The 26,280-nt window shown below is 37.2% G+C and overlaps 1 protein-coding gene across 1 annotated transcript in view; it reads left to right on the forward strand.

The window, feature by feature from the left end:
* LOC136857890 (tubulin alpha chain) overlaps positions 1-22,733 on the forward strand; it is a 39,728-nt gene extending 16,995 nt beyond the window's left edge. The window contains exons 3-4 of the mRNA XM_067136928.2: positions 7,477-7,833; positions 22,044-22,733. Coding sequence (XP_066993029.1) covers positions 7,477-7,833; positions 22,044-22,337 — 651 coding nt within the window. The 3' untranslated portion in view covers positions 22,338-22,733. The remainder of the gene's footprint in view (positions 1-7,476; positions 7,834-22,043) is intronic.
* Positions 22,734-26,280: the final 3,547 nt, after the last annotated feature.

Here is a 26,280-nt window from a genome sequence, read left to right on the forward strand (position 1 = left end):
CCTATTTTCAAGTTCCAGGATATTAGATTGCAGGCGTTCGGCACAATCTGCCGTTAGACCAAGTCGTCGGCGTAGGCCAGACTGCTTATTACATTTCCACCTAACTGAATCTCTCCTTACCATTTTATACTTTTCAGCAGATGATCCATGTAAACTATGAACAGCAAAGGTGAAAGATTACGGCCTTGTCTAACCCCTGTAAGTACCCTGAACCAAGAACTCAATCTACCATCAATTCTCACTGAAGCCCAACTGTCAACATAAATGCCTTTGATTGATTTTAGTAATCTACCTTTAATTCTATGGTCCCCCAGTATGGCAAACATCTTTTCCCTCGGTATCCTGTCATATGATTTCTCTAGATCTACGAAACATAAACACAACTGCTTATTCCCCTCGTAGCATTTTTCATTTACCTGATGCATACTGAAAATCTGATCCTGACAGCCTCTCTGTGGTCTGAAACCACACTGGTTTTCATCCAACTTCCTTTCAACGACTGATCGCACCCTCCCTTCCAAGATGCCAGTGAATACTTTGGCTGGTATACTAATCAATGAGATACCTCGATAGTTGTTGCAATCGTTCCTGTTCCCTTGCTTATAGATAGGTGCAATTACTGCTTTTGTCCAATCTGAAGGTTCCTTACCAACACTCCATGCTGATCTTACTACTCTATGAAGCCATTTCATCCCTGCCTTCCCACTATACTTCACCATTTCAGGTCTAATTTCATCTATTCCTGCTGCTTTATGACAATGGAGTTTATTTACCATCCTTTCCACTTCCTCAAGCATAATTTTACCAACATCATTTTCCTCCTCCCCATGAGCTTGGCTGTTCGCATTACCACCAGGAAGATTTCCTTTTACGTTGAGAAGATGTTCAAAATACTCCCTCCACCTCTCCAGTGATTCCCTGGGATCTATTGTGTGTTCACCTGAATTACTCAAAACACTGCTCATTTCCTTTTTCCCTCCCTACCTATGATTCTTTATTACAGTCCAGAAAGGTTTCCCTGCTGCTTGACCTAGCCTTTCCATGTTATTACCAAAATTTTCCCATGACTTCTTTTTTGGATTCAACAACTATTTGTTTTGCTCTGTTTCTTTAATCTATGTACAAATCCTTATCTGCCTCAGCCCTTGTTTTGAGCCATCTCTGATAAGCCTTCTTTTTATGTTTACAAGCTGCTCTCACTTCATCATTCCACCAAGATGTTCACCTTTTCCCATCTTTACACACAGTTGTTCCTAGGCATTCACTCGCTGTTTCTACTACAGCATCCCTGTATGCCACCCATTCTCCTTCTATATCCTGAACCTGCTTACTGCCTACTGTTCAAAACTTCTCACTAATCATATCCATGTACTTGTGCCTAATTTCCTCATCTTGGAGATTTTCTACCCTTATTCATTTGCAGACAGATTTCACTTTCTCTACCCTAGGCCTGATGGTCTGTATCATCAAAAAATCCCTGGAAAACTCGTACATTCCTAACAGATTTCCTGAATTCTAAAGTCGGTTAAGATATAGTCTATTATGGATCTGGTACCCCTAGCCTCCCATTTGTAGCAGTGAATAGCCTTATGCTTGTAGAATGTATTTGTAACTGCTAAACCCATACTAGCACAGAAGTCCAGCAAATGCTTCCCATTCCCATTAGCTTCCATATCTTCCCAACATTTACCAATCACCCTTTTGTATCCTTCAGTTCTATTTCCAACTCTCGCGTTGAAATCGCCCATTAGCACTATTCTATCCTTGCTGTTGACCCTGACCACGATGTCACTCAATGCTTCATAAAACTTGTCAACTTCATCCTCATCTGCACCCTCACATGGTGAATACACTGAGACAGTTCTCGTCCTAATTCCTCCAACTGACAAATCTACCCACATCATTCGCTCATTTACATGCCTAACAGAAACTATGTTGCGTGCAATGGTATTCCTGATAAACAGCCCTACCCCATATTCTGCCCTTCCCTTTCTAACACCCGTTAAGTACACTTTATAATCTCCTATCTCTTCCTCGTTATCTCCCCTAACTCGAATATCACTTACTCCTAGCACATCCAGATGCTTCCTCTTAGCTGACTCAGCTAGTTCTACTTTCTTTTTTCCGTAAGCCCCATTAATATTGATAGCTCCCCATCGAATTCCATTTCGTTCGCCAAGTTGCTTTTCAAGGAGTCCCTCGCCTGTCAAATGGGAGTGGGACTCCATTACTCCCGTAGGTCCGAAGCTTGCTTAAAATGTTCTGAGCTTGACAAATTCATGAATCAGGATTCTATCCTACTTACACATAGTCCAAGTGAGGATTTCTCCTCTAACGAGTTATGGACCACCGGTGAATTGTATAGTCCTAGCCGCCTGAACACAAGGAGGGACATGACTCAGAATATGTCCGAGATGCCCACTCCCATTCCATAGCAACTGGTATCCCAACTCTGAGGACCACTTACTAGGTCACTCAGCCATTGCCCATGGTTCACAAACTAGGACGTTACTACAGTAACCCACACCATGAACTTAATTTAATGATAGTCCATTTGAAACCTTGTATAAATTAAATGTTATGACGTTACAACAATATGGCAATGTATCATAAGTTAATCCGGTCTAGAAAGCCAATAATAATGGCTGAGAGAATTCATCGTGCTGACTACAGGACACCTCGTAATCTGTGACCTTAGGGCTGAGCAGCATTCGCTTGGTAGGCCAAGGCCCTTCAGGGCTGTAGTGCCACGGGGTTAGGTTTTCCTTATAAAAAGTTATTTAGCCCAATTGAGAAGTTTCAGGATAAACATTATTGATCATGACAATCCCAATACCAATATTGCCGTTTCCCGCCTTTGGACGAGAACAACCATAAACAGTAGTCTTAAGGTCTATTGCTCGGAATTCTTGTGCCACATATTTTTGTGGACATTACAGCTTGTGTACAACAGTTATTCTTCCCTGCCAGGTCATAATGGCTCTTTCACCGGAAAACGCAGTGGAGGATGGGCGCAGTATACACTATGTAGCAGACTTTATAGGCACGTCTTTTTCTAATGTGTACAGAACTGTTAAAAATTATAGAAGGGAGAATATCTATACTAGGGGGCCTGGTTCTGGTCATAGAAGAAGCACTACTGAGCACAGCGATCGCTTTCTCGTAATGCAAGTTCTTCGTAATTGACACACAACAGCTGTGAAAGCCAGAAATCACTTGCAGCAAGTACGGGGCATGAACATCAGTGAAGGAGCAGTGAGAAAGATGTTGTATTGTGGATTTAAAGTCCAAAAGGCACACCACAGGATCTCTGCTTACACGTGAGCACCGTGCCTCTCAGATGCAATTCGCCAATGCCCATCGAAACTGGACTATGGTGCAGTGGAGCTCAGTGCTGTTTATGGATGAATCTAGAAGCTATTTGAGTGCATCAATTGGAAGGGGGTGAGAGAATGGAAAAGGTCCAAGAAATGTTATTCACCTTGTGTTTTCTCTGCAAGGACACCATTCACTGGAGGCTCTGTGATGATCTGAACTGGGATTACAACTGATGCACGCATGGAGCTTGTGTTTATCGAGAATGGAAGACTTGCTAGCCCACTAAGCCATCAAGAAGATTTTAGTGGATCATGTGGTGCCTTTTGCACCTGTTATTGGGAAGAACTTTATCCTGATGCATGACAATGCTCACCCACACTTTGCCGTTTGTGTACGTAAGTACCTGGATGAAGTCGGGATTGAGTACATGGTGTGGTTGCTCATAGTCCTGGGATATACTTGGCAGATGTGCTAGGGGTTGTTTCCCTGACACAATGGCTCAACTTCGGGCTGTGCTCCAGGCAAAATGGGAGCTCATACCACAAGAGAACTTTCAAGACTGCATCTTGAGCATGCCAGATGGAATCACAGCTGTAACTGCAGTTAGAGTTGGTAATACCCATTACTGAGGCAATGGAAATGTGTGAACAAATGGTCTGCATACAAAATGGTGCAGAGCTCCTGGTTTCAACATTTCCAAATTTGTGTTGGTGGACTGTTGTGATTGTCATGATCAATAATGTTTCTCAGTATTGAACTCAGACTTTTCAAATGAGCTATTTAATTTAAAATACATTGCCATATTGTTGTAATGTCATAATATTTGATTTTTACTGGGTTTCAAATGGACCAACATTAAATTTTTTCTGAAATACATGGTGTTTAGCTTTTTTTGTCGGTGAGTGTACGTACATCGAGTTCCTAAAGAATGATACTTATCCTGTCATCGCTACTAACTACAAACCTCATTCACTATCACAAACACCTTATTAAACACCCAAACAAATGTATTTATAAGGGAAAGATTGTGTAGAGGAACTAGAAAGGCTGTCAGGAGTGGCATCCTACTAGTGCTCCTGTGTGAAAAATGTTAACTTTGAACTGTTCGCTGTTTAACATGGAAGTGGAGGCAAATGGGAAGGCATTAAGCATAGCAGAGAGTGATGTTTAATCTTGCATGCAGTGATTGGATTTCGAACCATGAATGCCTTGATGACAAGCCAGTGACAATGTCACTAGTTTGTCATGCACCGCACTAGACTGTATTTAGTGGGTATATTTGTGGAAAGAGGGCCGATGACCTTAGCTGTTAGGCTCCTTTAAACAACAAGCAACAATATTTTTGGAACGTTGAAACAAATAGTTTCTGGTAATGACATTGAGTTAATATTTCTTGAGAAGATAGTCATATAGGTCTATTGTACTCCATATTTTTTTGTGTCTGGCTATATTTGTTTTGCTTTGGTATGGAATAGACCATTCAGTCTGCTACTCAACACTGCATTTTGGGTGCCATAAATTATCTTGACTCCCTACATGGGACAATTGCTTTGGACAGATGAGCTCTTTTTAGAATCTGATGTTTGATTATCTCAATTGCTATCAAACTGCATTGATTTCTGATGACACCTTAGAATCCAATTATGTTCTTCTGCATTAAGCTGCCAGTTCATTAGCTATGAGTCATTTGTCAGCAGCCATAATTATTGTAAGACAGTTGTTTGATTTCTGTTTTAAGTTCAAGTCTAATTATTATGAAATTGTAATTGTAAACTGGTTTTAAAATAAATTTATTTAAGTACAATTTGTGTAGACGGTAGTCTGCAAAATACAAAAATTTTACCTTCTTTTCCTTATAACCCATGATTTTTAAAAATCTAAGGCTGTCTCAGTTCCATCCAACTGGAATTATTGAGACTCCACTGTAGTTATTACATTAGTATGTTGTCCTGTTTCCATGTGACATTATTCTAATAACTTTTTCTTAATATTTAAAATTCTTATATTTATTAGTGTAATATAGTTAGATATAAGGGAGGGCCATGAATCTTAAATTCACCATGTCTAAAGTAAGTAAAAATAAATTCAGTGTACTCCCAATAATTTGCAGTAATTAGTGGACGTACTTCCACACAGATTATAAAAGAAATTGCAAACAACTGCAGATTATTCTTCTACTTAATGTCTAGCAAAAGGAAGGCTACTTCAACAGTTTAACCTTTTGAACTCCATTACTGTTAGTGTGCTTCCTGAATTTGCCATGAGGAAAGTAAATAAAAATAAATACATCTCTTCTTCTTTTCCTTTCATTCCCTTTTCCAGATTCTCTCTAGACAGGGTAGTGTGCCAAAGCCCTCCACTTGCTTATTCTTTCCACCACTCTTCTTCTAGCACTACATTGCTATCGACTCCTCTAGTTTCAATACAGTCCATTACAAAGCTCCACTATCTCATTCTAGGCCATCCTGTAGGCCTCTTTGCAGTCACCGTATCCATGAATGTCTCTCTGGAATTTTCTCACCTGACATTCTCATCCTGTGTCTAAACCATTTCAGCTTTGTTATGTCAATTTCTTCTTGAAGTTTACAAACTCTCTCTTTATTTTTTCATTTCATATTCTATCTCAACTTGTCCTTCCCTGTATGCTGCTCAAGAAACTCATTTCGGCTACCAGTATTTACTTTGGTTCTGCTTAGTCAAGGTTTAGGCTGCTGAGGCATATAGGTCTAAACTAAGATGAATGTAAAATCTTCTTGCACTTCATTGGTAAATTCTTGTTCCATACAATGTCTCTTACATACTGGTAGAAACTTGCTGATTGCTGTATTCTTGAATTTCATACAAATTTCCATCTTAAGACAGCATGCTGCCCAAATATTTAAAATAAGGTTCATTTCCTATTCTTATCACTCCCCTAATGCAAAGTTTTGCTTTTCACAGCACCTATCTTCATTTTAAAATTTTGTATCTCGTCATGCCATAAAAGAACTTGCGTCTGTACTTCCTCTTCATTATCTCCCCAAATTACAATGTTTTCAGCAAATAAGCATATTTTACTTGCTCTCCCCTCATCTTCTCTTTGACATTATGTAGAATTCTATCCATGATGATAATGATGAGTAAGGGGGGGGGGGGGGGCGCAATACATTTCCCTGTCTTAAGCATGTCTTAACTCTGAGCCATTCAGTTTGATCTACTCTGGTTCTGACACAGCTTTCACAGTTTTGGTATAATGCTATTACCATATGCATTTTTTCATTCCCAGTCAGTACCTCAGTCAATGTTTTCCATACCAAATGTCTTTGGAAACTGTCATACAACTTTTCTATATCTAGAAAAGTCATTACCATGTCCTTTCCATATTTCCAATACTTTTTCATCATTTGACATAATGTAAATATTGGGTCAAATGTGGAAGTACCTTTTCTGAACCCATACTGGTGTTCACCAAGTTTTCCCTCTACTCTCTCTCTTATTTGTTTACCCAAGATTCTTTGGAGGATCTTGGCTGTATGAGGGATAAGCGTCACTCCTCTGTAATTTTTACACAGCCCCCTGTCTCATTTCTTAAAGATTGGTGTAATGACCCTTTTGTCCACTTATTTGGAGCAGTCTTTTCCCTTTATATCACTCTCAAGAGTCTGTACAGCCACTGTAAATTGTTGCTATTATCATTTCTATAGTTTAGTGAAGTAAAATTACATAAATACATAATTGAATCAAATATTGTAATATGGAGGGGCTGCCTGGCCGAGGTGGTATAGGCGTGCTCGGTTCACCCGGAAGGACGTGGGTTTGATTCACCGTCAGGAAGTCATAAAATTTAAGAAACGAGATTTTCCACTTTCGGAGGTGCACATGGCCCTGAAGTTCACTCAGCCCACACCAAAAATGAGTTCCAGGTGAATTCCTGGGGGCAAAAGCAGCCGGGCAAAAAGCTAACCACTCTACCCCACCAAGTACCGAGGTTACGGATAGTGGAAGCCTTTACCTTCCACCCCTCCAGGGGCCTTCATGGTCTGTACAGAGATGACTTTGCTTTTTTCTTGGTAGTATGGAGTTATCAAGTTCACTAAATTACATTCTTCATAATACTTCATAATAATTTAGATACTTCAGTTTGAGCCTTCTACATAGATATTGTTTGTAATTTTCTAGGTGGTGTCATCAATAACAGCATCCCTGCGTTTTGATGGAGCACTCAATGTGGACCTTACAGAATTTCAAACCAATCTAGTTCCATATCCAAGAATTCACTTTCCACTAGCTACATATGCACCTGTAGTATCGGCTGACAAGGCCTTCCATGAAGGAATTTCAGTAGCAGAGATTACTGCCGAGTGTTTTGATCCAGCCAACCAGATGGTTAAATGTGATCCTCGAGAGGGCAAGTACATGGCTTGCTGTCTTTTGTATCGTGGGGATGTTGTTCCAAAGGACGTCAACTCAGCCATTGCTGCTATGAAGGGGAAGAGCTGCGTCCGCTTTGTGGATTGGTGTCCTACAGGCTTTAAGGTTAGACAATACAAATAAGTGCCAAATTTTGAAAGTTGAACAGTGGTAAGTACCTGTTAACATTAAAAACAAAGGAAATATTGATAAAAGTATTAACTGATTAACATCTTCAGGTCCTGTCAAACTCTGTACTCATAACTGATGAATGATGATGGTTGCGCAGTTATACTTCCTCTTAAAACAATCACCCCCACCACCATCATCACCGCCATCTTAAATGATAAAATGAGCTGAAAATATTGGATTGACTTGTGGCTGAAACTTGAATTATCCTCATATCTCAACTGGTGTGTTAATCATTCTGTCAGATGACTTCTACTTGAGAAAGTCTGGGGCAAGGTGTTACAATATTTAAATTTAAGAATTTCATTTTTAAGTCCGTACTGAACTGAGAATAATAGATAAGTAAAATTAAAAATCCACCTTTTCAATACTAATATTTACAACATTTACTTGGAACTAGTTTTGACGCTGGTGAGCGTCATCTTCAGCCAAATATGAGAACAGGCAATCATAAATATACATATCATCGTTAAATCAATGCACATATAAACACTCCTAATATGGGACTTATGATGCCCTAAAAGAATCTGGAGAATAAAACTTCAAATAATCACAGTTTCACAGAAGTCACGATTAGAACGACACTTAACACAATATAATTCTTTTCGCTCAAGTTAGAACTTTAAAAGAATTGAGTTCAACTTAAAACTGTATTTTGGGACCAATGACCTTCAATGTTAGGCCCCTTAAAACAACAAGCATCATCATCATCATCATCATAACTGTATTTTTTTTTTATTTTATGAATATCTCCATTATTATTCCTCATAGATTAAAACACATTGAACATAAAAGATCGGAAATCTTCTTTATGCACAGTTTTTCAATTAAATTTTAGAATTTCAGTTTTGAGTCCATGTTGAACTGAGAATAATAGATAAGTAAAATTAAAAATCCACCTTTTCAATACTAATATTAAACTAAATAAGTTACAACATTTACTTGGAACTAGTTTTGACGCTGTTGAGTGTCATCTTCAGCCAAATATGAGAACAGGCAATCGTAAATATACATATCATCATTAAATCAATACACATATAAACACTCCTAATATGGGACTCATGATGCCCCTAAAAGTATCTGGAGAATAAAACTTCAAATAATCACAATTTCACAATCTTGAAGTCACGATTAGAATGACACTTAATACAATATAATTCTTTTCACTTAAGTTAGAGCTTTGAAAGAATTGAGTTTGGCTTAGAACTGTAAGACTTTCAAATAAATAAAACGTCTTTTCGTAAATGAAATGTTATACAAAGGTCGAACCACATGTAAATATGACAGTCACAGTTAGAACGACACTTAATTATTTTACTCAAGATGGAATCTTGGAAGTCCTGAGTTCTACTTAGAATAGGAAGATTCTCAATTTAAATAATAAAAGTTCTTGTCACAACTGATCAGAAGCAGAAAAGATGAAACGTATAAAGTTTCTTTATAAACATTAAAATTATTCTTGAAAAACAAACTATGAACAGTCGTCTGTTTTAAATGTAAATTGTTTCTATAGAAACTGTATTACAGCTGTGGATAGTTTGCTTTAACTTGAATATTGAAATCTATTTAAAAAGGTGGAAGTTGTAACATTAATAAGAACTTCAAGGGAATTTTTCTCAGTTCAAAGTGGGGTCAAAAGAGTAAAAAGAAGAATGAAGAAAAGTAAATTATACAGAAATAAACAAGGGGAAGTAAAAGTTGAAAATAAAATTAAGTAAATTGTCAGGTTGAAAAGGAAAGGGAATAAGGTAGGGGGACAAGAGGAGGTGAGACAAGTAAGAGAGAGAAGGGAATTAAGAAGGGTATAGCAAAGCACGTGTGTAACTTAAGGAAGTCTTATGCATAATATGATAGAGCTGCAATTTGGAGTTTTGTTATTAGTAAGAAGTAAAATAAGAAAATCAAACAAAATTTTTTGTTTTCTTCGGAGATGTCATTTAAATTTAGGCCTGCATTAAAATATTGGTCCACCGAGCTCGATAGCTGCAGTCGCTTAAGTGTGGCCAGTATCCAGTGTTCGGGAGATAGTGGGTTCGAATCCCACTGTCGGCAGCCCTGAAGATGGTTTTCTGTGGTTTCCCATTTTCACACCAGGCAAATGCTGGGGCTGTACCTTAATTAAGGCCACGGCCGCTTCCTCCCAACTCCTAGGCCTTTCCTATCCTATCCCACCATCACCATAAGACCTATCTGTGTTGGTGCGACGTAAAGCCACTAAAAAAAAAAAAACTTGTTATATTTAATTGCATTAATGTGTTCTGCATATTTGATTTTGAAGCAATGACCTGTTTGACCTACACATGAGCATGAATAGTCATTACAGCAAAACCTATAGACTCCTGATTTTGAAAAAGAGTTGCCCTTATTAATAGAGGAGGGATTGTGTTGTTAGTATGAAAAGAAATCTTAACATTTTGTTTTTGAAAATATTTGTGACTTTATATATATCTTTGTTAAAAGTGAATGTTGAAAATGTAACAGGATTTGGTTTGTCTCTTGGTAAGGTGGTTTTGGGATGATACATAAATTTGTTAATTATTCTTTCAATAAAGGCCTCTTTGAAGTCATTTGCTTTAGCTATAGAATGGATGATTTTTAATTCTCCATTCAAATCAGTTTTGGACATGGGGATCTGGAAAGCACGATTTATCAGACTATAATATGTGGCACTCTTGTGCATTTGAGGGTGACATGAGTCATATCTAATGGTAGTAGCTGTTTGAGTTGGTTTATTGTAAATACTATAAGTAAAAGAGGAGGGATGTCTTTTAATAGTTAAATCCAGAAAGTTAATTGATCTATTAGTTTCCGATTCCAGGGTGAATTTGATATGCTGATCTATGCTATTAAGGTTTTTTAGAGTAGAATGTGCGTCAATAGAACGTTCATCAATGATTACAAACGTATCAACCGCATATCTGGCTGAGAACTGAATATTAGCAAATTTAACATCTTTATCAATTACGAAATGCTCTAGATAATTGAGGTAAACCTCAGCTAAAATTCCCGAGGCCGGTGACCCCATCATCAAACCATCTTGTTTGTAAACAACATTGTCGAATGTGAAGTAATTATTATTAATTAAAAATCTTAAGATGGTCATAAAGTCTCGAATTTCTAGTTTGCTAAGCTGACTGTTGGCAAGTAAATTTCTTTCGATAATTGGAAAAAGTAAGCTAGTATCAATACTCAGGTACATGTTAACAATATTCAAGGAATGCATTGAATGAAATGACAGAAGATTAAAGTTATCTAACTTTTTGATTAGTTCTATAGTATTCTTGATTGACTTATTTGAAGAAAACTTATAATGTTTTCTACGAAACTGTTGAATGAATTGTGACAATTTATATAGGGGGCTAGGTTTATAATTAATGATTGGTCGAATGGGGACACCTGCCTTGTGTACCTTGGGAAGTGTTCTAGCTGTAGGCAGACCTGGGTTTATACACATTAATTTATCCTTTTCTTGTTCAGTCAGAAGAAAGGAGGTGTTCTTCAAAATCTGTTTTAAATTGCATTGAATTGATTGAGTAGGATCCCTTTTAATTACTGAAAAAGTTTCATTGTCAAAAAAGTTTTAAGTTTTTTGAGTATAATCAGCCTTGTCCATAATGACTGTTGCCGTTGCCCTTATCAGCTTTAGTAATAACAAGCTGATTATCTTCAATTTTCTTCTTTAAGATCTAAGATGTGTTTCCTATCTTTGAAGGATTCCTTAATAAAATTAATTAATCATAGAGGGTATGATTCTATTTCTTGAAAGAAAAATTTTATTTGTTTTTTATGTACATTCTGATTTCATCTTGTATGTCTTGTGGCATTTTTCTGATTTAATTACTACAAATTATAAATCTTTCATTATTATTTTAACAACAACATAAGTGTATTCTAATTGTCAATATCATTCTATTTCTTGTAAATATGAATATTTATCTCTGACTAGTATTTGACCAATCTGCACAGTTACTCATATCTTGCATCAACATATTATTCAATGTTGTTTGTAATATTGTAAATTGTAATTAGTTACGATGTATTTTTAACATTTGTTGTTATTAAGATCTCGTTCAGTACTCTCCAATGCCAAAGTTTTAGATACAGAAATACATTTGGTTCTAAATAAGCTTTTAATGATGTCTTTTGGTAAATGTGTAAACTGAAAAATCCAGCACAAGAGACAGTTTTCTGTTTGTAACAATACTGTATTAACATGACCAAACCCAAGAAGAAAAGTGATGTTTATTTACAGCGCATAATTCTTACTCTCCAAAACATACAAGTGAAGACATTGAACTCTTTCTTCAAGCCCATGGACAAATATTCTGTTTATCTACATCATAATATTTAACAATACTATGTACACCATAACTTTTATGAAACTGAATCAGTGTACTGATGGTTAGTTCCTGGAAACAAAGCTGGCAAAAAACTGCCCTCCAAACTGTCAAACTCTATCCTGCATCATGAGGAAACCTCCAGCTTTTGAACAGCCTTGCAGAATTTGGTCTGGCTTAAATAGAATATGGAACAATCACGGCAGGTGCGCAGATGTTCTCTATAAGTGGGATAAATTACAATCTCCAAAATGTGACTGTGGACTGCAAGACTGATGGCCATTGCTTCATATTGATGATTCATCACCAACAACAAGGATGAGAAGGTCCACCGATTCAATACTGTATGTAATATGTTAATATTATTTATTACATCAGGACTAGTTTCAACCCTTGCATTGGGTCATCTTCAGCCTTAAATTATAAATGGAAAAGAACATTAAATGTAACTTGAAAACACCAACATCTAATAACACTATTGGCATGTCTTGAAGCATTGAAGTATGTTGTGGTTACACATGAGTCCATTAAAATTGATGTTTCTTGCACATATGTCCAACACTTTCATGTCACTTTTTCTTTTAAGGAAATTATAGTCATAATATAAAACAGTACATTATTATGATGTCCATTTGGTGTAGCTTTTATCTTGAATTATTGTTGTCATTAAAAAGATGGTCTATATGTGATGCATGTCTTTGGTCTTCAGATATAACTATTGCTAAGAGTATGTAAACTGCCATTTTTGTTGTATTAATAGGAACATTCACAATATAAGTCTATGACCTTCTGATCTGGTGGAGTGATTTTTTAAATTATACCACATAAAGTGAATGTTTAGAAAAGAAAAGTAAAGGGAAATTAAATGGGAAATGAAACATTATGTAGAAAATATATGAGATACATCTTTAGGTGCCTTACGAACTAGTGTGTAGATACACAATACCAACACTTAAAGACATATTGGCTAGTGGGGTATAGAGGAATAGCTTATGGTGGTTGAGGGTGGGGAGGGTCAGGTGGTGGTGGATTGGGTATATGAATTGGAGGGTTTAATGTTGTACTTTTATTCAGTTTTCTTTTGATATAAATAGGAATAATTATGTCAAAAAATATGTTATGTTTCTCATTAATTTCATTGAAATTGTAATTTGGATTGATGTAGTGTTCAAGATGTATGTAAAGGTTTTTCAAGATGTTAAGCACTGGACCTTTCTTTTCTGTTTTCGAATTGATAGATCTTGGGTTTCTGAACTACTGTGTTACTGCAAAATGTATGCCAGATGGAATGCTAGGACGAGAGTGATACAGGAATTCTCTCTAATGATTTACAACTGTCAGAGTATAATATATGAATGTATTTCTTAGACATGCTGGTTGGGAGAAGCTTGAGATCACTTCTTTGTTTTGTAGGGATCCGGCCTGTCATGACAAGTGCATTTTGTTCACTGAAATTATTCATAAAGTTGACTGCATGTTTACGATCATCAAAAGGAATAGATTTTATCTGAGAAGTCTTTAATACATTCCGGTGAATTTTAGGCTTTACCCGTTCTTTCTTGAATTGTTCCTTTAAATTTTTTAGCCTCTTAGAGCCACAATCAGATACAACTTGAAAGAATGACTGACACACCTCCTGCCCTCTGAAGTGATAAGCTGTGCAAGTTTCTTTCCTGTTAGAATTTTTTCTCTTAGTTGCTGCCATCACTGGCTGGTTCCATACTAATCGCATCCATCATTAATATGTGGTGGTGATTGACATGTTCTCTGCAGTTGTAGTCTAGGTCCTGACATTCTCTTCTTGAAGAAAGAATGAATGAAGCTTTTGGGAAAAAGACCGTGCAATTTCTTGTACAACTACAACCCTTGTGTACAAATTCTTTAACCTCCTCCATATATTTGGAGGCTGTTTGAACTTTGGGAGTATCGTGTAGAACATTTACGTCCGCGAGCAGAGTAGTCCTGCAACTCGTCCGTTGCGGATATTTCAAAAGGTTCACTTTCCTTAAAATCACTATCATCACCAGAATTTTCACTTTCAAAGTAGAGGGGTGCACTGAAGTAGTCTGAAATAACATTCGATAGTTCTGGCGGCAAGTCACCGTCTGCATATTGTTTTAAAGCTTTTACAATAACGTCTGCTGCATCACTAGGCCCTGACATAGTGAGAATTATCACTCCTTATTTTAGAACCTAACCTATTTTAAATTTTTTTTATAAACTTAAATTCACAACTATACGAATAATGAGGAAAACACTACACTTCTCCACACTGTGAAATGCACTGAAAGACTGCATCAGTATTGGAAATGTTTTGAGCAGACAGGATGTTTATGAAACATAATGTGTTTAAAAGTTCCCATCTAGGGTTTATTGATTATAAGATAAGATATCCGAGTCATCTTATCTTATCTTTGTGCAGCTGTGAGCGTGAGCGTGAGCAGGTAAGTGTGTAGAACCTTGCTTATGATGCGAGAAGTGGTCCCTAGCAGTGATTATTGTCAGAGGGCTTTTAAATTCAGACAGTGAGTAGATGATGGCCTAAGCAATACATAGGCATCAAAAAAGAAAATTCGACATTTTACTCCCTTGAGTATTTTTTTTTTACAATTATTTCGTGAACTGTGACCGAGAAGTGGTCCCTTTTCTTATGCACGCACACATATAAAGTAAGCATTGTTAATTTTTTATGCCTAATTGTAATGTGTAGCCATATGATAAATAATAATGTGATTTTCCATTCTCATGCACTAAGGGAAATATCAGGACAGTTCCTAGCATAGGCCACAGCCGCCAACTCTCTTACCTTCACTGTAGGTCTCCTCGAATACAAATCTTCTGGCCTGAGATGGCGTCACCGTCTAGGAGGCCTGTCTCCCCCTTCAGGGGAGGAATGCAGTAGTAGTAGTAGTAGTAGTAGTAGTAGTAGTAGTAGTAGTAGTAGTAGTGACAGGGGAAAATCTTTTAAAAACACCACTCTGTGTGGGAGTTGGATTTCCACTAACTAAAAACCTCAGTCCTCTTCACTCAGCCCATTCTGGAACTGCTTGACGGCATGACGCCAGAATGGAGTGATGTATATTATTAAGTTCTTCCTTTCTTTTCTTTCTCCTTCGTCCCCATAATGGTTGTCGCCATTGCCTCTACTGTGTTCCAGGCAAGCGGGCTCTCCAACATAATCTTAACCAGATTCCCTGGCATGAGTCGTCGACCAAGTTGTTGGCAGGCTTTCCTTCATTCTTCTTCCCATCGAACACGGTAGAAAAAAGTGTGTTCTACTGTATCCCTTTCAGAACAGTACCGACAACCATCTCCCTGCGTAGTAGGGAGTAGTAGTAGTAGTAGTAGTAGTAGTAGTAGTAGTAGTAGTAGTAGTAAGGCTTCCTGCACTAAGGGGAGGATGCTGATCAGTCAGTTCAATCTTTGCGTGCTCAACACAGGGAAACCTATTCACTTCAGTAGCGTACATAGTCCATTCTTCCACCTGGATGTCACCTTGTGTAGCCATGTGATAGTTCCTCGATTATGGTGGCAAGTACTCTGTAATGGTGACCATTTCCTGATACTTTTCACAATTTTGAATCAAAGACAGTCCAAAGAGCTGAAATGCTGGATACTTCGCCAGCAAATTTGCTGGAATTTGCAAAATGTACAGTGTTGGTCAATAAGGTGCTGGGGTCTGTTCATGACGGTTGTTCCATTACAACTGGAATTGATTGCTGCAGAGGAAACAATACCTTCCTCCTCCAGTATCCCTTACTAGAAACAGGTCCTACGAAAATGCAGCAGCCATATGTGATCATTGATGGGCCTTTAAGCATTATTGTTGAAATCTTACGATGGTCAATCATACAGCATTTAAACACCTACACGCCAAAGCCTGTTTCTTGATTAGAGAGATAAGACAGCTACTCAGTCATCAAAAGTGTGAACAAAATTCCTCCGTATTGTCAATATTCATTACTAGCCTACAGTACCCAGAATCTCCATTAATGGATATGTAGTTATGATTCTTTCAGTCATTGTAGATTGTAGATCACTTCTTACAAGAAATGTAAGAAGTTCAACTGTCAGTACGGATCTAACATGAGATTTGTAGTCTGTAATTGTAGATCACATCATGTCACATTTTGCAGATACGTTCAGCTCTGGGAAATATGATCCTGCATTTCTTTTCATAAGGCACAAGACAGAGGCTCACCACCTCTCTTTCGTCTCTAGTGCTTTGTATTCCTATAACGTGCCTTTCTTGAAGTGGGAATTGCGGAGTGCACTCACGCTGTGCAGGGACATGACTCCTGGGCTGAACAAAATTCCATAATCAAATGCTCAATCATTTGAGTGACTGATGTTGAGTGACATTTGAGTCGTCCAGTTGCAAAACCCGTTATGTCCATTGTTTCTCAAAATGAGTTATCACCGCCATTGTATGCAGGTCCTCAAAATACACAATCCAGTAATGTAATACGTGAGCAAAGGCCATTTAATCCATACGTTTAAAGGTGACAAATAACTGAACTGCTGAAGAAGTCATTATGTCCAGCGTATGTTATGCAGCAAAGCTCGTTATGTCCCAGAACCCTGTAAGAGGATCATACATACACAAACAAAATCAGGCAACTGTGTGATAAGAGGTGAAGTAAACTATAACAGCGATTGTGGTAGAAGCAAATAGCATACTGAAGCATGGGAAACCCTTTTCTTCTATTGTGCCAGTACCAATGGTGGAAGGGGTTTCTCTTAATAAAGAAAAAGCTCAACGATCTTCACACATTGCTGACCAAACATTACGGGAAAGGGTGGATAAGGAATGATGACCTCACGTTCTACAAGGCACTGTTTGACTTGACCAGCGGCAAAATTTAAACAGTGAAATGCTTCTCTATGATATTGATGTGGGAGATTTTGTTTAGGGCAATAACAGATAGTTAATATAACTGTACGAAATGTTAAGAACGTATAAAACGTTTTGAATGAGTGATGATTTCTTGATGTAATCATTAAATCAAAGAGCGGTTATTAGATATCAAAACACTATATTCTAACCTTAAAATTATTTCCATCCATACTATTTTCATATTATAATACTTTCAAACTTAGCTAATAAAACACTTTCACCATACATCTGCCCACTCAATTCCATATACTGCTGCACATATCTTTTATCTCCACAAAACTGCTGCAAAACTTATGTCCAAATGTTTTTTGCAAAAATCATGGGTTCTGTAAGTTAAATTTGATGGAGATTTTGCAGTATGACAAAGATGAATGCTTACTGTTTAATTACAAAATTTCAACCTCCTATTTTTGTTGCATAACAAATGACAGTTTTTTGCGCTTCCTGAAAAATATGTTTGTCTGCACATAACGGGTTTTGCAACTGGACGACTTATTTGGTAAATTTAGATCAACCGCTACAATCATGTTCCTTTCCATATTGTTTCCCACATAGCTGATTATCTTATCAAACAATTCTGAATCAGTGTCTGTGTCACCCTTTCCAGGTCTGTACACTCCAAAAACATCAAATTGCCTATTATCTTTAGAAATGAGCCTTACACCTACAATTTCATGTTTGTCATCTTTAACTTTTTCATAGCTTGCAAATTCTTCTTTCACCATAATGAATATTCTTCCTCCTACCATTCCTATCCTGTCTCTGCAACAAACACTCCAGTTCTGTGAGAATATTTCTGCATCCATTATATCATTTCTCAGCCTTGATTCAACTCCTATTACAATAATGGGTGAGTATATATCTATCAAATTACTTAATTCTATTTCTTTCTTTACAGTACTTCTTCAGTTCAATGCTAACAGTTTTATGTCATCCCTACTTGACTTCCAGATCCCTGTACCCATATCACCACTACCTTGACCACTCTGTTTCCCTAAATATACCTCCCTATAACCCTTCTAAACAAACTTCCTAATTTATATGTACCACTGTAGTTCAAGTGAAGGCCAACTGAGTTCAGATCTCTATCTCCTACCCACCCTTTATGATCTAGAAATATTACTCTCAGTTTCCCACATACCCACTCCATAGTCTCATTTAAGTCCCCAAAAAACAGTGTTAAAATTGCAATGAAACTAATTTATAAATTTTGTAAAGATGACAGAACTGAAAATTAAGGAGAGTAAACACCTGATTCAATGGACTTGAGATTTAATGGACATAATTCAACAAATACAGATAATGAAAACAATATACCAAATGAGTTGGCTATGTTGTTTGGGTCATACAGCTGTGAGCTTGCATTTGGGAGATGGTGTGTTCAAATCCCACTGTCAACAAAGCTGAAGATGATTTTTCATGTTTTCTTATTTTCACACCAGGCACCTTAAATAAGGCCACAGTTGTTCCCATCAAAGTGATAAGACCTATCTATGATGGTGTGATTTAAAATAAATAGCAAAAATAAAAAAATCAGTATTGATGGAAATGAACCAGAATACAATTTTAGAAGTTTTGAAACCTCTGATATTTGTGAAACTTTGAAGCAGGCTAATGATAATTGCAGTGAGAATGGCATTGAACAATGGCTGGACACTTACAAAGGTCACACAGGCTGCCAAATTCTGAGCCCAGAGGAGATTGCTGAAGATGTTCTACAGGGTGATCAGAAAGATGACAAAGAAGATGATTATGACAATGATCAGCTAGTCCAAAACCATCAGAGGTTAGAGAATACATCGATGACATTATCTCATTCATAGGTGCCTCATCAGATCTTTCCTACTTTAAAGAAATCCATTCAAACTTATTTGTCTAATAATGACATTACATGCCATCTCTCTCCTGACAGCTAAAAACATACTGCTTAGTCGAGCAGCTCATCTCCTTATTCACAACTCTCCCCAGACCAAACTTTGCAAAATATTCGTATCACTACTCTTGAGTCAGAAATCACCCAGTACAAATTGTGCTGCTTTCCAGTTCCTTCATCAAGTGGTCCTAGTGCAGACCACATACACTTGAACCATACTCTAATTGGGGTCTTACCAAAGACTTACATGCCCTCTCCTTTACATCCCTACTACAACCAGTAAATACTCTCATAACCTTATGAAAAGATTTGTAATATTTATTTACAACCTTGTTCATGTGATTATCCCAATGAAAATATTTCCTTACATTAACATGTAGGTACTTACAATGATCTTTGTGAGGTACTTTCACCCCACCAACACAGAATTAAAACTGAGAGGACTTTTCTTCACGATGAATGTTAAACAGTACATCAGTGAAGATAAATATATTGTTATATAAAATAAGAAAAACATATAAACTTCACTTTATGTAAGACGTTCATTAACTCTTCAGCCTGGTACATTAATTAGGATCCCAACCTTCATTTTCCACATCATCATTTGGAGCTAGATGTAATTGTTCATAATGCAGCAAAATAGTAATTACATTTCTTGAGTGATAGTTCCACCTAGTTTCTCTGGGACTTATTAAATGCACATTGTATTAACAGTTCATTTTTTGTTTTGCTAGCACAGCTGGAAATGTTATTAAAAACCTCTCAGATTTGTGACAAACAGCTTAACGTTACGATAAGAGTTCTGAAGAAAATTGATTCTCTTGAAATATGGTGCTGAAGAAGAATGTTACATATTGTGTTTTTACTTTACAACAATGAAGGAACACTAAATTCAGTCTATGAGCATAGCAATAAATAAACATTGCATTTGGAAAATGTTGTACATTAACACCACTGTTTTTTCCTGTCATCACACTACATCCATCATATGTCTGACATACTAATTTTTCTTTTGAAATTTTCCAGTTCTCTACTACCTTTAATAATGCTTTGGCAACACTTTCAGCTGTTCTGCTGAAAGGACACATTGTAAAAACTAACAAATCTTATTTTCTGTTTGCCTTGATAAATTATTAGCATATCTCAAAATTACTGTGTGGTGTTGGGATTTTGTTGTAACATCTAAAGTCTTGTCAGCTTGGACAGAAACAAAAGGGCTATTGTTGTTTTCATAAGAAAGCTGATCATTGATTATGTCTGCAATACATCTAACGAGATCATTCTGGATGTCTGGAGACATTCCTTTAAATACATTGCTGTGAATAAGATGGTCTGAACTTCATGTTTGGCTAAAAAAAATTCAGCATTTCTAAGTAATTAACTTTGTTCTAAAAACCATCAGTCTCATCATGACCCCAGAAAGCAAACAGTAGACTTTTAAGAATGGATCCATTTTGATTGACTTTTTCATTATGTTTTATTGCAGAAAGCTGTGCAGCTTCCAATAAAGCATGCTGCATCCTTTTAGTCCCTAATTTGTGAATGTTTAATTGAACCCTAACACTTTGTAGTTTTTGCGATGAAGTTCTTTAAGCTACCTTCCTCTATCCATACTTCACACCATTTATCTTTCCTGAAAAAATAAAAATAAAAGACAGTGAAAACAATAAAGTTGTTTTTCTTTATACTGCCTGTCAACCACAGCTTTGTGTGATACCATTGTTTCTGAAAATAATGCACACATTTCTCATCAAGTTTTTAAAACTAAAATTTGATGGGATTTTGACTCCCGATCTTTACTCATATGTTAATTTACTGAAGAATTATGAATTTTCTATTAAACTATCTCTCAGATCATGGTCATTGATTATAGCCATATTTCCTGGAATAAATAAAATAGGCCTAATAAATAATTGAAAGAAAAGTAGTCCGATGATCATTTCCCACCTGCCTATCTTTAATATAGAAATGGAGAAATATGCACCTTGATAACAACTGAAAACTAATCATCATTTAAGCTCAACAATGATAACAATCAGCAGTCACTGCAACAGTAACCGCAGAAAAAATTTAAATCTAAGTAACTATGACAGTGCGCAATTAGATGCTAAAGGCAAGACGCTGGGCTAGCCTAAGATATGTGCAAACTCCAAGCCATAACTTGAAAAGTGCATGTGCAAAAGGCTGGTGAAGTGAAGGGTCATACAAGTTTATTTATTGTTAGGGAACCAGGCAGAAAAATGTATGAGATGGCCCATTGCACGGCAGATCTGTCTGTAGCAGCCAGAGCTTTTACTCCCATGCAGTCAGATAAAATATTGTTTTGAACTTGAAAATACAGTAGATTAGTTATAAGTAAACGTAGATGATAATAACATAATTAAAGAATTCTCCTTTGGGTAGGTTCAATCTTACAACATTATAGAATGCTACACCCTGCTAACTGGCCATAAATAACTTGTAAGAAAGAATAAAGTTTCCTTATATATTTCTGTTCATAGATAATCCATTTTATGGCCAGAAAGTGGGTAAATTCTCACTAACAACTGTCACACACAATTCTCACACATAACTGTGTTCCATACAGATCAGCTTGGAGCATTAGCAGCATGATGTTTTAGTTTTGCTGTCCTACTTCTGAAAATTCAAAGAGGTTTGAATACTTGTCCATATCTTCTTTTCTGATACGGTATGTCCTTTAGAGGTCAATTTATGATTGTTCAGTAAATGCCTGATGAGAGCATCATTCATAAATCATTTGTCACAATGAATGTTCTGACGAGATTTTGTTACGCAGATGTGTGGGGTACAATCTATCCCAGTCAAACTTTTATGACATAACACTCTTTAACAGTATCATAGGAACTGGCTGACCTTCTGTGGACATGTGACAGAGGCAGTGATGGAAAGGTATTGTGAAGAACAAAAGAATTTGAGCCTTTGTTTAGGGTAGATTTGCTCCAACATGTATATTTGTGGGATAAACTTATGAGTAACTTTATGTACTTGAATTCTAAATGCATGTTTTCTTTTTTTATAGGTAGGAATCAATTATCAACCTCCAACTGTAGTCCCAGGAGGTGATCTTGCTAAAGTACAACGGGCTGTGTCCATGCTGTCAAATACAACGGCTATTGAGGAAGCATGGTCCAAATTAAATCACAAATTTGATCTTATGTATAACAAGCGTGCCTTTGTACACTGGTATGTAGGTGAAGGAATGGAGGAAGGTGAGTTTGCAGAGGCACGTGATGATTTGGCAGCACTGGAACGAGATTATGAAGAGGTGAGCATTGAATCATCAAGCCATGAGAAAGAAGAAGAAGAATTTTGAGCTTCACCTGGGAAAATACAAAATAAAATAAAAGTTATGATAATGAATATTTAGATGTGTTTTATCTGAAGAGGTAGACTTATTTTACAAGCAGGAAATATAAAAGTTAGGAAGATTTGAGGAACATGAAATTTAGAATCAATTTTTCAGGAATTTATTTCTACTGGGGTGATACAAAAGAATTTACATGAAACATGAGTGGGACAAAATTCACTATCAGTTCCATATTTATAGTGTATCCTTTAAAGCATAATTATACAACAAAATTATTTTGTGATATTGTTAGTGTTTTATTGCTTATGGGTTGTTTTTATATTGTCTGGTATCTAGTGAATGTGTGTTATGAAGTTTATTAAATGTGTATAGTTAATTCATGAAAGACATGTAAATATACAGTCAAATGTGCTTTGTTGCCTGTCCTCTGTGATTCCAATGTTTTCTTACAGGAAGAAAAATCTATTCTAATTCTTTCATGCATAGCATTTTCAACTGAAGAGCTGCAGCCAAGAGAGAGGCCACCATCTATTGCTATTCCAAATAAAAGTACATAAATACACATTTATTGGACAATGATAGACTTAAGTCCATATTTCTTAAAGGAATTCTTTATACTTTAGAAAAACTTCTGAGGTATAAAATGCATACTCAGTAAGAGCATGTTATGGCTTATGTATTGATTGCACCTCAGACCTTTAGCCCTTTAGGAATCAACTTGTAGGCACCTAAACTAAGCTCTAAAAATTATGAAGTTGACACAAAAAATGTAGGCACCCAAAATACAATTTTAGGCTGCTGAAGTATAATTTTATTAATCTATAATGTGTTTCCACCTACTCAGATTACAATAATTGAGATAGTGCCATTAATTAATAAATAATATAATGTTAGAGGTGAAGCTTCCACAGTCAGAATTAGTTTATTTTCTGGGTTGAACCGTGTTGTTGTTTTCTGTGCATTACATACAGTTTGCTGACTGTAATGTATTCGAAATGTCGGCAAACTGTGCGTAATGTACAGAAAACAACAACACAATTCAACCCGGAAAATAAACTAAATAATATAATGTTACTGGCTTCACGTCTAACTAACTACTTTTACGGTTTTCAGATATGCCAGAGTGCTGGAATTTAGTCCTGCAGAGTTCTTTTACATGCCAGTAAATCTACTGACATGAGGCTGACGTATTTGAGCATCTTCAAATACCACCGGACTGAGCCAGGATCATACCTGCCGCAGTTGTTTGAGACACTCAGTTCGGCCATTTAATTAGTGTTGAGCATTACTTTAGTGACAAGTACAGTAAAAAGTTATTGTGGTTAGAAACTGTTTTCATTCTTAATTATATATTGAAGTACGTGAGTTTTTTTAAGCCTTTTCAATTGTGAAATTACCAGCATTTTGTCTCATTGTTGCAGTGAGCTCGTTAGTTCGATTGCCCCACCTTTTCAAAATGCTGGCGGCTAGTGCACCATTGAGCCACCACTGCACTGTTCTAAATTCTGGCCTTGGTTCAAGGGGTACCAGGTTTGATTCCCAGCCAGGTCAGGGATTTTAACTTTCATTGTTTAATTCCTCTGGCTTGGGGGCTGGGTGTTTGCCGCTGTCTTCAACATTAGAAATCAACTTAGGAAGGGCCTCCTCCTCACAGACATGCAGGTCACCTTCTTCTTCTTAGAACGCCGTCTCCCTGTGAAGGTTAGCGATCTAATTGATTATGATTAGCTGGGCTGAGTGGCCCAGAGGATTGAGGTGTTGGCCTTCTGACCCCAACTTAACTGGTTCGATCCTGACTCAGTCTGGTGGTATTTGAAGGTGCAGAAATACATCTGCCTCGTATCAGTATATTTACTGGCATGTAAAAGAGCTCCTGCGGGACAAAATTCCAGCAGCTCGGCAACTCCGAAAACTGTCAAAAGTAGTTAGTGGGATGTAAAAACAATAACATTATTATGATTATGAATTCTCAGAAAACAGTGGCTCAATTGTTTTTTAATTGGCTTTACATCGCATCGACATAGATAGGTCTTAAGGCGATGATGGGATAACAAAGGGCTAGGAGTGGGAAGTGGTCATGGCCTTAATTAAGGTACAGCCAGGTTTTGCTTGCCGTGAAAATGGTAAACCACGGGGAAACCTTCTTCAAGACTGCCAACAGTGGGATTCAAACCCACTATCTCTTGAATGCAAGCTCAGTTCGAAAAATTTCAATAGAAGTTTCTCCATACCAGTGGTGCAAGTCTTTAAGCCAGGAATGTCTCCATCTTCCTACGGATTGTCGTCCTTCATTTTTCTCCTATATGATGAGTTGGAGAAGTTTATATCATTGACTTTGCATGATGTGCCCAATGTATCTGAACTTTTACTCCTTGATGGTTGTTAGAAGCTCTTTTTTCTTATTTAACAAGTAGAGGACTTCCTTGCTGACCTTCATTTCTACTGAGGATGTTCAAAGCATTCTTCAAGTACATTTTGCAAGGTTCAATCTACCTCTCCAGCAAAGTGCTGAGCATCTAGCCTTCAAAACCATTCAGAAGGATAGGAAAAACATAGCATCACAACATCCGTACTCGGAACTGAAGATTGAGATCTCTACTGGTGAATAATGCCCTCATACTGTTGAATAAATTTTTTACTTGCCCCATCCTTGATATGATTTCATTCTTGGGATTGCTTACTGGCCATCAACTTGAAAGCCATCAGAATCAGGTTTGCGAGGCCTAGGGAGTTTCTCATTTTCTTGCCCTTCGTGGCTCTTCCCTTTATTTTACTGCTCCTTCATTTTGAGTTGGACCTCTTCCTCAGTCTTTCCTTTCAGTGAGAGATAGACCTTTCCCACTATGGGTGGAGGCTGTAGAATACATCCATGTCATCTGCTGCCTTTCATAAGAGGTGATTATAATAGGTCACCTCCCACCAGGTCCGACTCGTTGGCTGAACGGTCAGCGTACTGGCCTTCGGTTCAGAGGGTCCCGGGTTCGATTCCCGGCCGGGTCGGGGATTTTAACCTTAATTGGTTAATTCCAATGGCACGGGGGCTGGGTGTATGTGTTGTCTTTATCATCATTTTATCCTCATCACGACGCGCAGGTCACCTACGGGTGTCAAATAGAAAGACCTGCACCTGGCGAGCCGAACCCGTCCTGGGATATCCCGGCACTAAAAGCCATACGACATTTCATTTTTACCTCCCACCAGGAGCTTTCAACTTGTGAACATGGGTTGGTGACCACAGGGCCCCCTACCTGAGTCTGGCATTGCTTCCACTTATTTATGCCAGTCTCTTTCCTTCAGTCTTTTCTATTTGACCTCTCTTGATCAACTCTACCAATCCTAATGGTAATAGGTTTGCGAAGCTTTGGATGTGTCTCATTTGCACACCATTCCTGCCCCTTTCTATTGCCGATACCTTAGTTCTTCAAACGATGAGAAAACTCACTTTTTCCCTCTGCTTATAGTTAAGGGAGGATGCTTACCCAGTTGTACTGTATTTCCTCTTAAATCAATAATCATCACCAAATTAAGCTTCTGCCAAAATCAGTTAAGAAGATCAATCTATCCCATCATCCTTCATTCTTATAAATTATAGAGGTACCTATTCAAATACACAAAATCATGAAGTAGGCATTATTAAATAGGGTAACACTAGCATTGAATGGTAATACCAATCATTGCTGCTTTCTTTCCATCAAGAATACATTTGTGTCCTTATCCCAAGGTGCTGCAGCTCTTTTCAGGTGCAACCCCAGTGGAGGTGAGCTGTGTGTACCTATTTAACCACATGCTTTTCTTTCATTTTTGGCAGTACCGGGAATCAAAACTGGCTGACTGAGGATGTCAGCTAATAGTGCTAACCATTACACTATGGAGGCAGACCTTGAAACAATGAACATTAACTTTGAAATACATACCTATGATTGAGGAATAAAATAATTCTACTATGTAT

Source organism: Anabrus simplex, chromosome 1, assembly GCF_040414725.1.
Source record: "Anabrus simplex isolate iqAnaSimp1 chromosome 1, ASM4041472v1, whole genome shotgun sequence".
Taxonomy (NCBI): Eukaryota; Metazoa; Arthropoda; class Insecta; order Orthoptera; family Tettigoniidae; genus Anabrus; species Anabrus simplex.